This window comes from Dromiciops gliroides, chromosome 1, assembly GCF_019393635.1.
Source record: "Dromiciops gliroides isolate mDroGli1 chromosome 1, mDroGli1.pri, whole genome shotgun sequence".
Lineage (NCBI taxonomy): Eukaryota > Metazoa > Chordata > Mammalia > Microbiotheria > Microbiotheriidae > Dromiciops > Dromiciops gliroides.
The window spans coordinates 238,309,797-238,322,993 of NC_057861.1; the positions used below are offsets into that span (position 1 = coordinate 238,309,797).

General features: G+C 40.1%; 1 protein-coding gene across 3 annotated transcripts in view; it reads left to right on the plus strand.

The window, feature by feature from the left end:
* LAMA3 (laminin subunit alpha 3) overlaps nucleotides 1–13,197 on the plus strand; it is a 341,587-nt gene that overhangs the window by 84,527 nt on the left and 243,863 nt on the right. For all 3 annotated transcript variants that reach the window (XM_043973095.1, XM_043973110.1, XM_043973101.1), the window contains exons 6-8: nucleotides 3,739–3,830; nucleotides 6,629–6,744; nucleotides 11,990–12,108. In XM_043973095.1, the coding sequence (XP_043829030.1) occupies nucleotides 3,739–3,830; nucleotides 6,629–6,744; nucleotides 11,990–12,108 (327 nt within the window). The remainder of the gene's footprint in view (nucleotides 1–3,738; nucleotides 3,831–6,628; nucleotides 6,745–11,989; nucleotides 12,109–13,197) is intronic.

Sequence of the window (13,197 nt, forward strand, 5' to 3'; positions counted from 1 at the left end):
CCTCTTTCTTCCCCTATTCAGAGGATCTTTTTAACAAGGAAAAAAAGGAAAAAAAAGTTCAGCAAAAACAACCCAGTGATAAGCACTGAGGAACAAGGAAGGACAAAAATCTGGTTTCAGCCCTTAGGCAATTTATATTCTAATAGAGGAGACAGCATGCAAATGACAATGTACATACAAGATATTTTGTTATTGTTGAGTCATTTCCGTAGTGTCTGATTCTTTGTGACTCCAGTTGGGGCTTCTTGGCAAAGATGCTGGAGTGTTTTGCCATTTCCTTCTCCAGCTCATGTGACAGATGAGGAAACTGAGGTCAATAGGGTTAAGTGACTTGCCCAGGGTCACACAGCTAGTTAGTGTCTGAGGCCAGATTTGAACTCAGGAAGTTGAGTCTTCCCGACTCCAGCTCCAGTTCTCTATCCACTGCATCACCTAGCTGCCCCCCACATACTAATATATTCCCAGTCTTAAAGGAAGAGGGGATGCACTATAACATGTTGACTGAATGTGATATTATATACAATGTTCTATACCCATAGCCTCCCATCTTTTTGATGAAGGAAGGTGCATTATTCCCCCATCTCTTCTCTAAAGTCAAGCCTGGTCATTATAGTTACATAATCTTTCTGTTTTGTACTCCTTAAACTTTTCACTCAGCCAAGGAGAAAAAGTTACAAGAGGAAGGTAGGAAGGATGCTGGGATTTTGCCCCTTTTTTTTGGAAAAGAAAAAGGTGTGTTTTTTAAAAATCACCTTCTAGGCAAAAAAAAGAAAAAGAAAGACACTGTGTTCCTTCCCTGACCCCCCCCCCCAATCCAAGTCTTGCTATTTTAAATAATAAAAAAACAGTGTGGAGAACAGCTTGTGTTTGACTCAGGTTGCCATCATTTATGACAGATTTTCTGAACTCAGTTTCTACTTTTGGGGTACTTTTACAACAAATGAGAGGGGGAAAAAGGCATACTACCCTCCCTTCAAGCAGGGGCCTCTCTCCCAACATTGGCCACAGGACTGGCGAGGGTCTCTGTGTAGTAAGACATCCCTGCTCTGTTTTCCTCAACACTGCTACAAAGCCACGGGCTCCCAGTTCCCGGCTTTCAACATTATTTATTTGTGTATCTATAGCTTTTTCCCAGGGTCGACAACATTTACAGAGCTGAATCTGTCTGAGGCATCAACTCTTTCAATTCTACTGAGGTTTCTTCTAATTGTTCTGAAATAATGTGTGCCCAGACAAAGGAGAGAGAGGGAGGAGGGGAGGGGCTGGAGCCAGTGGAGGATGCTCTATTCATTTTCTCTCCCCACAGGAATGACCACAAATAATTAAGATGATTCTTCCTCTTTGGTTTAAACAACCTTCCCCCCTCCCACCCCCACCCCCCATGTCTTTGTGGTATTAGTGATATTTTCTTGGCACAGGCCACTATTAGAGACCAGAGTTACTCTATTGATGGTCTATCCCTATTCGATACTCCATTTTCCCAAAACAGTGCAAACCAAAGCGGGACACTGAGTCGAAAGCTAAAATGTTTCTGCCAACTGAGTTCACACAGCTGTGGCTGCTTTCACACATGTCTGAGCAAAGACACATGAAGGACAGCGGGTGGGCTGAGCCTCCCCAGGCATCCTGAAACCCCAGGCTCATTCGTGGTTGGCTCCAGATGCCATCTCTTGGGGACAGCTGTGCTAGACTCAACAAGCCCAGCTCTAACAAACGGGGTGACAGGGGAATAGTGGTTGGTGGTGGAGAGGTGGGAAAGGGCTTTTGGGTATCTAAGGCCACCTAGGGGGAGGAGAGATGTGAAAATTCACTCAGTGTTGAATGAGCTCCACTCTACTCTGGAGAGGAACCAAGGGTGGGGTGGGACTGAGATGGGTTCCAGGTGGGCCCTGTTGGAGGAGAATCTCATCAAGGAGGAATCAGACTTAGAAGACAAGCATGGGGGGTGGATGGGTTATTCACATCACCCCCAAGACTACTTTAAATGGGATTTCTGTGAGTGAATGGAAAGGGCAGTTTATAGATCATTTACTGCTTGAGGGAAGAGGTGAGAAAAAAACAAAACAAAACAAAAAAACACAACAACAACAAAAAAAACCCTGAAGCTAACATAGGAATCACCCACGACAAATAATACCAAGACCAAGAGACAAGCATCTCTGAAATACACCCTGAGTCACTAGGAAAAGAGCATTTGATCTTCACAAACTAAACTGAGCAGGATAAAAAGCATTTTATATGCCCCATCTCATTTGGACCTCATCATAACCCTATGGGTAAGGGCAATGGATTATTATTGTCCTCATTTTAAAGATGAGGAAAATGAGGCTCAGAGAGGTTAAAGGCCTTGCCCAGGTCACACAGCTAGCAAGTATATAAGTGTATGGAAATCGAACTGGATATTTCCTCACTCCAAATCCAACACTCTATTCTTTTTGTGGGGCAGTGGGGGTCAAGTGACTTGCCCAGGGTCACACAGCTAGTGAGTGTCAAGTGTGTGAGGTCCAATTTGAACTCAGGTACTCCTGAATCCAGGGCCGGTGCTTTATCCACTGTGCCACCTAGCTGCCCCCCCCCGAGGTAGAATTATTTGTAGCTGAAAAAAGTGAGGCTCAGAGAGGGCACCGTGGTGTGGCAGAAAGAACACTAGATTTGGAGTCAGAGCTCCTGGATTCTGATCTTGTCCCAGATACTTACTAGCTGTGTGACTCTGGGCACCCCCCTTCATCTTGGCTTTGGTTTTCCCATCTGTAAAATGGGAATAATGATAGCACCAGGCTCACAGGGTTTTTGTGGGGATCAAATAAGATAATGTATGTAAAGCACTTTTTAACCTTCAAGTATTATGTAAATCTTAGATGTTATAATAGCTAAGGTCTCAGGTCCTTATCTGTAAAAGGAGGGGATTTGACTAGTTCCCTTGCAGATCTAAATCCTGTGATCCCTATGAAGTGATTTATAAGCAAAAGGATAGTAGAGCATCAGAGCTAGGATTTCAAGGAAGATAAATTAGATAAACTAGGGAGTGATTAATTGTTTTCCCAAAGGCATCAGAGTAGGATTCTTTTTTTTTTTTTGGTGGGGCAGTGAGGGTTAAGTGACTTTCCCAGGGTCACACAGCTAGTAAGTATCAAGTGTCTGAGGCTAGATTTGAACGAAGGGCTGGTGCTTTACCCAGCTGCCCCCTAGATTCTTTTTAATAATAAAAGACTTGGGGAAGCTAGGTGGTGCAGAGGATAGAGCACTGGGCTTGGACTTATCTTCCTGAGTTCAAATCTGGCCTCAGACATACTAGTTGTGTGACCCTGGGCAATTCACTTAATTCTGTTTGCCTCAGTTTCCTCATTTGTAAAATGAACTGGAGAAGAAAATGGCAAACCACTCGTATCTTTGCCAAGAAAACCCTAAAAGGGGTCACAGAGTCAGACATGACTGAAACAACTGAACAACAAAAGACTCTCTATCCTCCACTTCCTGCATTTAAAATGTGATATGATTTACAAAAAAATAAATAGCATCACATTTGGCTCAAAACTTTTCAGGAACTGAGCTGTTGCACAAAGCAAGGGCCACCTGTAATACAACTACTGCTTATGGTGGTAAGATTGCTAGGAAAGGGAGGGGGGACAGGAATAAGGAATGGCCCAAATGGGTAAGCATTAGGGAGTGGGGGCCAGGTGGGGGAGTTGTATGTAGATATCTACTCAAACCTGTATGTGCATCTCTGCTCCCTTTTAGTATTACTACAGTATAAAGGACATCAGCATTGGTGGAAGATGTGTCTGCAATGGCCATGCAGAAGTGTGCAGGGCCAAAGGTCCTGAAAACCTGTAAGTACATTCCACGTGGTGGCCTCTTCTCCTTCCTCTAAAGTAGGAGTTCTTAACTTGTTGGTCATAAACTTAAAAAAATGTGGATAACTATTTCAATACAATAGTGGCAAATGAGAGATTTGTTAAGCACTTAGCACAGTATAGGACACATCATAAGAGCTTAATAAATGCTTATTTCCTTCCATTCTTTTTATCCCATGCATTTCATTATATGTATTTAAAAACATTCTTCTGTGAAGGGATCCACAGGCTTCATCAGGTAGCCAAAGGGGTCCATGACACAGAGGAAGTTAGGAAACCCTGCTCCAAAAAAGACTATGCTAGTTGATCCAGCCCTGGTTGTTTCAAGGGATCATTGTATTTTTCACATTAGACAAATAGTTCCAAGCAGGGAAATAAAGTGGACTCTTTTTAAACTACATAGCCAGAACAATAGGTGCCAATGTTTTTCAAGCTTCTGTGTTGTTAATGTACAATGTTGTTGTGGCAGAGATGAGAATTTTTATTTAAGGAGATAAAATGGGTTAGACATAAGATATGGGAACCATTTTTTTCCCTTAACGTTCCATTTCATCTTTCAAAAATATATAATTTCTAAGGAGTGACACAGAACAGTTATTTTTAGTAATACAATAACTTGTCTAGATTTATACACATAAGGTAAATATCATATGTTTTGGGGTTATAAACATGTGCTTCCATCAGTGTGGAAATTCCCATCACCAGTGTAGACCAGTAGCTTGTCATCTTAGAGAAAACCAAAAACACTGAGTATTTTATGCATCATTTTACAGCTCATGTATACCATATGTAGGATTTGAACCCTGATTTTACTAAGTCCAAGGCTAGTCTGTTTTCCACTGTGACACATCACCTCATAATCTCATATGTAGGTGGGGTAAACAGCTACCTACTTACATGGTGCAAAATGATAGGAATAAAGAGGCACCTTTAACAAAAATTCTCCTCTACCAGCTTGAAATTCTCAACCCTCCTCAAGGGTTAAATCATTACCTTCTGGGAAAGACAACACATTCCCTAATCCTTTTTATCTCATTAATCCCTTCCCATCTTTGGTTGACATTAATATTTATGTTTTTTCTGATCCTAAATATTAAGGAACAGAAATACAGCCAAATACACCTCTAATAAATAGAGTTTATTAATAGCAGACAAACCACTCACTCATGAAAATGGATACGAGACATATGTCTCAGTCTCACTGCCACCTGTGGGTCCTAGTCTTGTTTTGGTTCTGGGAAATGAAGCTATATATGTCACTTAGGAAATCGGCTCTGTCCACAACTACATACTAATCTGAAGTGTCCCAAAATGAGTAGGGCTTGGAGGGTTTTATATTGAGGTAGCAAAAGGCAACTTGAGCCCTTCACAAATGCACCAATGGAGGGTTTTTAGAATATAGGGGCTCATAAGTACCCCAATCTTGAGTACAATCAGTAGAAACAGAGGGACTGATAGAATTCCTTTGGTATCAAGGGCTGTAGTTATAGTAAGAAATTTGAGATCCTAAGGGATTGTGACTTATCCAAAGTCACAAGGGTAGTAAGCATTCAAGGTGGTCTTTGAATGTTGGCCTTCTGACTCCAATGTATCACACTTTTTGGGGGCCTCTATTAAAAAGTTTCTTAAAATAGCAAACATAGATCATAATGCAGAGTTGGACATGGCATTGAATATTTACTCAACAAACATCATGCCCTTTTTCCAATAAAGCATGAAGGATTTTGGTAAATGTGTGTGTGTGTGTGTGTGTGTGTGTGTGTGTGTGTGTGTATTTTTAGGGGGGGCAGGGTAATGAGGGTTAAGTGACTTGCCCAGGGTCACACAGCTAGTGTCAAGTGCCTGGGGCCACATTTGAATTCAGGTCCTTCTGAATCCAGGGCCAGTGCTTTATCTACTGCGCCACCTAGCTGCCCCTATAAATATTTTTTTACTAATGAGATGAAGGCAATTTTAGAACACCAAAACACTGTAAGAATATACAATATCTAGGAACAGGTTCTTAATCTTTTTGTGTTATGGATACCTTGGGTAGTCCAATGAAACCTCTGAACCCCCTCTCAGGAAAGTGTTTTTCCAGTGCACAGAGCAAAATACATGGGGTTACAAAGGAAGCTGAGACTATTGAAACATAGTTATCAAAATATTTAAGAAACAAATTTAGCATTCTTGGACTAGGAAGAATCTTGCAAATATTGGAAATTTTCTATTCACCATTCCCATCTTCTTCTAAGGTAATCAAGTGAATATATTTTTCTCCTTTACTCCACTAAGTGACCCAGAGGCCACAGAGACATTTTTATTTTTCAGATGCATGTGTTGCTCAAAACAAGGTATAATGGAAAGTGGCTAACTTTTATGATAGCTAATTTGGTAGACTAAAAATGATGATGAGAGAAGGGGGCGGGGAGAGAGAAATTAGTCTTGCCAATAGCCTCTTTAAGAAAACTCAGTCTTGCTCTTAATTAAGTTACTTAGTGTTTGTTAGCATGGCCCCTGGAAGCAACATCTCAATACTGAAAATAACTGTTTTCCTGCCTTTCTGTAAAACTGGGTGCAGGATGTGGATTTAAGGACATCAAAACCCCACTTACCTTTCTTACATGTCTGGAGACCATTCTGTAAATTTGTGAAATGCTACTATAAAAATGCTTTAGGACTGTTTGTATTTGTTTGCCATGTTCATTTTTATTTGCTAAATTAATATGCAGGAAGTAGCTTCTTTTCCTTGAATGTCTTCCAAAGAGTCAGATTTATTTCCACCCAACATGCAGGTTTCAGTGTGAATGCCAGCATCACACCTGTGGGGAGAGCTGCGACCACTGTTGTGCTGGCTACAACCAGAAGCAGTGGCAGCCAGCAACAGCTGGGAGGACTAATGAGTGTGAAGGTAAGTGGGAAGGAAGAACTAATAGGAAATTATTTTTGTGTTTTTTATTTTTATTTTTTGGCTAATCAGTATTTATTTTCTCTCCCTTCCACTTGTAAAAATATGACACTATGTTGTAAAGCATGTCAAAAGAAAGATTGCATCCGGGTGATGTAGTGGATAGAGCCCTGGGCTTGGAACCAAGAAAATCTGAGTTCAAATTCAGATTAAGACATTTCCTAGCTGTATGACTGATCAAGTCATTTAAATTCCACTGCCTCAGCTTCCTCAACTGCCAAATAGGGATAATAATAAATAGTACCTCCCTCCCAGGTTTGTTGTAAGGAACAAATGAGATACTATTTTTAAGCACTTGGCATAGTGCATAGCACATAATAGGCACTACATAAATAATAATATTACTTCAATTTAAAACAACAATAATGAAAGGGAAAAAATCCTCTCATAACAAATATGCATAGTCAAGCAAAACAAGTTTCCACATTGATCAGGTCCAAAAATGTGTGTCTTATTCTGCACCCCAATTCCCTCACTTCTCTGATGAAAGGTTTAGGTTTCATCACCCATCTTTTGGAATCATGTTTAGTCATTGCAATGATCAGAGATCTTAAGTCTTTCATTTCCTAGCTGCATGACTTTGGGCAAGTAATTTAACCTCTGTCTTCATGATTCTAAGCCCTTCAAGAGTGTATTAATTTTTTAAGAGATAAATCAGTCAGAATCAAATATGTTAAATGAGGTGGGTGTTCAATCTAGGTAATTACAGTTTGGGTTAAAAACAAAACAAGATGTGGGTTTACAGTAATGAAATCGATTTCCTTTTGTGGCTTCTAGTCTCTCTCAGAGCGCAGTTGCACAAGAGGCATTCTTAGCCTTTCAACAAATTTATTCCAACAGAGCAGCATTTTTTAAGCACTCATTGTGTGCCAGTCATTGCACTAAGCACTGGGGATAAAAAGACAAAAACGAAAGATCTCTGCCTTCACATTTTACTGGATCAGCATCTCTAGAATGAGAATACATCCTCCCAAGGTGGTTCCTTCAAAGGACATCTATCATCTATCTGTCTATCTATCTGTCTGTCTGTCTGTGTCTGTCTGTCCATCCGTCCACGTATCTCATCTCTATCCCATCTGTCTCTCTGTTTATCTATCTATCTATTTATCTGTCTGTCTGTGTCTGTCTGTCCATCCATCCGTCCATGTATATCATCTCTATCTCATCTCTCTGTCTGTCTATCTATCTGTCATCTCCCCCCTCTCATCTATCTGTCTGTCTGTCTGTGTCTGTCTGTCCATCCATCCGTCCATGTACATCATCTCTATCTCATCTCTCTGTCTCTGTCTCTCTGTCTCTCTCTCATCTGTCTGTCTGTCTGCCTGTCTGTCTGTCTCAAATGGATGTTGTCCTTCAAATACATACATATATCCATACATATTCTGATGTGTCTGTTAAACTATAAGACATGATCAAAAGGACTTAGAGCTGGAATGGACCATTAAAGTAATTTAATCCAAACAAACCCTCTAATTTATAGATAAGAAAAATGAGGTCTATGGAAGTTAAAGCCACACAGGTAATAACTAGAATGTTTCCCCACCAAGATTCCCACCTAAAAGGCATCCCTTTCATACTCTGACGAAGCTTTGGAGATTGACTCTGGGCAAATCACTAAACTTCTCTCAGCCTCAGTTTCCTTATCTGTAAAAAGGGGAATAATATTAGCACCTGTCATTCCAGGGATGTTGTGAGGATCCAGTGAGATAATATATGTTAAATATTTTGCAAACCTTAAATTGCTATATAAATGCTAACCTTTATTTGAGAATAGGAAGTGGTGGTGGTGATCAGCAGGGGCCATTCCTGTTATGACTTGCAGGTTGTAGTTTCATATACTCTGAATAATGACTGATCATTCAAAAGTGCCCCAAATCTAGAATACTAGTGAAAGGCATTTTCATAATTATGGTAGCTGTATATTAATCCAGCATATGTAAAAAATGAAGGAAGTGTTCCGTGTAATGTTTCTAAGCTGTCAGTGTGGTAGAAAATTGCATACAGCCTATGGAAACTAGACATGTTAGGGCTTATTTATCAAGGACCCTCTGAATTCCATTTGAATATGAATATATATATGAATTATGTTGTTTAAATGTAAACATCCTCCTTAAGAAATAACTGATGTGGCAAATATAGATGACTTTAAGTTGGTTTTCATGGTGCCAAAAATGAAACAAAAATCAAAACACTTTTATACTTTAAAAAGGTACATTCTAACATACAGCATCTGCTTTTGTTTGCTTCCTCAAGTTCATTAGATAATTATATATACATACATATGTATATACACACATATATATACATATATACTATATATATACTATATATATACATATATAGTAATACATATGTACATACATATGTATTACTAGGGAAATTAGACAATTCAATCCAAATAACAATTATAAACTTCCATTAGTGGATACAAGTTTTCTTGGTGAAAAAAATAGATCCAGAAAAAAAAGACTTTTCCTTTTAGAATTTTTCATTTTGATGAAATTTTTATCTGAGACAGATTTATTAAGCACCATTAGAAACAGTGAGGATCTATAGATGGATATGACACAGCCCATACCCTCGAGGAGAATGGGGATGAGAGCAGGGGAAGGAGAAGTACAATGACATAAGAAAGGGTGGCAATGGGGGCAGCTGGGTGGCGCAGTGGGTAGAGCACTGGACCTGGAGTCAGGAGGACCTGAGTTCAAATTTGGCCTCAGACACTTGACACTTACTAGCTGTGTGACCTTGGGCAAGTCACTCAACCCCAATCGCCTCACCAAAAAACAAACAAAAAAGGGTGGCAAAAAGTGGAGGCAAAGTCCACTGAGAAATTTGAGGAGGGAGGTATTACTTTCACTTGCAGGAGGGGCTTCAAAAGAGCTATAGGTTGAATCTCGAAGCCTCCAGAAGTTGACAGCTTTCAGAAGTGAGAAGATAAGAGAGAGTCTGCTCTTCTTGGGCTTCAAGACTACTAGAGGCCCTCTGTGATTCCCGGGAGCCAGAAGCAGGAGAGGTCTGTACCAGTGGAGACTCAGAAGCCAGAGATACTTGGGAGATTGTGCCACAGGAGCCTCACTACTATAGGCCAGAAGCCTCCTCACAATCCTCCTTCATCATCGTCTGAGAATAAAGAACAGGCCCCCGTGTGAGGATTATTTTTCCTCCCAAAATATCGACATTCTGGTTTATTGATCTTGTTCACATTCCCTGTAGTAGTCCTAGAAAACTGATCACTAGGGATTTACCGACCCAGACACCCTCCTTTATCTCTCTGCTTGCCTTAACCTTTTCTCCCCTAAAATTGTGAGAAAGAAGGGACTGATGTCACCCTTCAGTTTTCTTCCAACTTATACTCAATCATGCATTTTTTAAAAGTGGAAGCTCATATAATATTGCTCTACCATCATCCTGAATTTGAGTTATACATCTGAACTGATTGGAGTTACAGAATCATATCTCCTTTTTGCAATTAACAATACATACAATAGAAAAAAATACATTTACACAAATGGACATTTGCTGGATCACACAGTATGATACACATCACAAAAAATATACAGTTGATTGCTTTATAGATGCGAAGCCCATCTACAACTATAGACATGGTTGTGGTTTTTGTTTCCTTTCATTTTTTTAAACTACTGGCTATTACACCATTCCTTTATAATATAAGCTGTTTAAATTTTGTGTCCTTTTACACCAGTCATGCATTTCTCCACCCAGTGACACTGACCTCCTTGCTGTCCTTTGAACAAGATGCTACATCTGCTGACTCTAGACATTTTCACTAATCATGCCCCATGCCTAAAATGCTCTCCCTTTGTCTGCATCTCTGCCTCCTGGCTCCCCTGGTTTCCTTTGAGTCCCATCTAAAATCTCACCTTCTCCTTAATCCTTCTTTACATTTTTTTGACTTTTTTTTTTTTTGGTGAGGCAATTGGGGTTAAGTGACTTGCCCAGGGTCACACAGCTAAGTAAGTGTCAAGTGTCTGAGGTTGGATTTGAACTCAGGTCCTCCTGAATCCAGGGCTGGTGCTTTATCCACTGTGCCACTTAGCTGCCCTTCACCCATCATTCTTAATTCTGGTTCCTCCTAATGTTGATGATTTCCGATTTATTCTGTATATAACTTGATCGTTTGTACTTATTTGCATGTTGTCTCTCATGTTAAGACTCAGCTTCACAAGAGCAGGGACAATCTTGTTTCTTTGGGGTTTTTTTTGTGTGTGTACTTCAGTGCTTTACACAGTGCCCAGAAAATATTGGGTTCTTAATAAATGCTTATTGACTGACCTGACCCTGTGCAGACTACTTTGTGAGTGCCAGTCTAGCTCTCCTTCCTGTGGCTAGCAAACTTCTATCTCTACCTCCCCTAATTCCTGTAATTCGGGGTGGTTGCCTTCCAGGGTGAAATGACCCCTTCCTCTGCCACCATTTCTCCCTCTCTCCTTCACCATAATCCTCCTGGTCTCTGCCCTTATTTACCCTCCTCCTCCATTGTGCCCTCTGGAACTCCATTGTTATTGTGAACAAGCTTCCCTCCATCCTAGACATCTTCTTTTGAGAGACGCTCATGGAAAAACCCTCTGGAAGATATTTCTCCAATATGAGCTAACCTTTATTTCATGCCCTTCTCATTGGAGCAAGAGGAGAAGTAGGCATTCTCTTTCTCTTAACAGCAGCCATCACTTTTCTCTTTTGAGGTACACTTCCCATATATATCACCCTGTCCAGATCCTTCTACTGGCCTCCATGTCATTCTCTTTCTTTTTTCATACTGAAGGACTTTATAGATGCCCTCCCAATTGGTCAATGTCCTCAACTCCTATTACCTACATCTTTATTCCCCTATAGTCACCCATGGAGTTGATCATACCCTAATTTTCACCACTACTCAAAACTGTCCTACCTCCATGACCTGTAACTCTGAAATGCTTCTTCTTTCTTTTTTTGGTGGGTCAGTGAGGGTTAAATGACAAGGCCACACAGCTAGTGTCAATTGTTTGAGGTCAGATTTGAACTCAGGTCCTCCTGAATCCAGGGACAGTGCTTTATCCACTGCGCCACCTAGCTGCCCCCAGAATGAGGTTTCTTGATAGCCACTAAGATGCACTATTATTTTCAGGGAATGACTAAGGGCCTGCCTCCAGTGATGGAGCACTAATTTAGTTTGTGCTTTCCTTAGCTTGCAACTGCCATGGTCATGCCACAGACTGTTACTATGATCCTGATGTTGAGAGGCTTAAGGGAAGTTTGAACATCCATGGTATTTATGAAGGTGGAGGAGTCTGCATTGATTGTCAGGTAAGAGGTTATTAAAGTCAAAGTTTTTTTTTTTTTAATGGACCTTTAAAGGAGGTAAGCGTCAGTAAGATTTATTCACAGAGTAAATAAAATAAAATATAAAAACATTTATTTCCGGAGTAAAGAAATAAAATATAAAATAAAATATTAAAAAATTATGTTTACTCAGAGTAAATAAAAAACAAAATTAAAATACTATGAGTAGTGAGATGCATCTAGAAAAAAGATAGCTCCAGCTTTTATATTGAGCATTGCTAATATAGTTAAGTCCTTTAACTTTCCCAAGAGAGCTAAGATATACGTGTCAAATGAATTATTTAAAATTGGACAGCACCCCACTTTTTTGTGTATACAGAGGTCTTTGCTACTTACATGCCTCCTGGATGTGCAAAATCAGGTTGAAGAATACCCTAGGCCATACTAGCCACTATATTCAGGTGCTATTGATAACAGGGGCAGCTGCTTGCTGCACTGGATAAAGCCCTAGACTTGAGGTCAGGAAAACTTGAGTTCAAATTTTTGTTGTTCCAATCCTATCTGACTCTTTGGCAAAGATATGAGAATGGTTTATTATTTCTTTCTCCAGCCCATTTTATAGGGGAAGAAACTGAGGCAAAGATACTGGGGTGGTTTGCCATTTTCTTCTCCAGTTTATTTTACAGATGAGGAAACTGAGGCAAACAGGGATAAGTGATTTGCGCAGGGTCACACAGCTAGTGTCTGAGGCTAGATTTGAACTCACAAAGATGAATCTTCCTAACTTCAGTGTGCCCCCCAGCTGCCCAGTTCAAATTTGGCTTTAGACATTAACTATATAGCCAGGGCAGGCCACTTAACCTCTGTCTGCCTCAGTTTCCTTTTCTTAAATGAGGATAATAGCACCTACCTCCTAGCATTGTTGTATTGAATGAGGTATTTGTAAAGGACCTAGCGCACTGCCTGGCACATAGTAGGCAATGTGCCTAAAATTAAATGTGCTAAAATTTAAAATGTGCTAAATGCACTAAAATTTAAAATCTAAAAAATAAACAAATCATAATCTGAAAGATCGAGGTTGCCACAGGGTTTTTTGTTTGTTTTTTGAGGGGG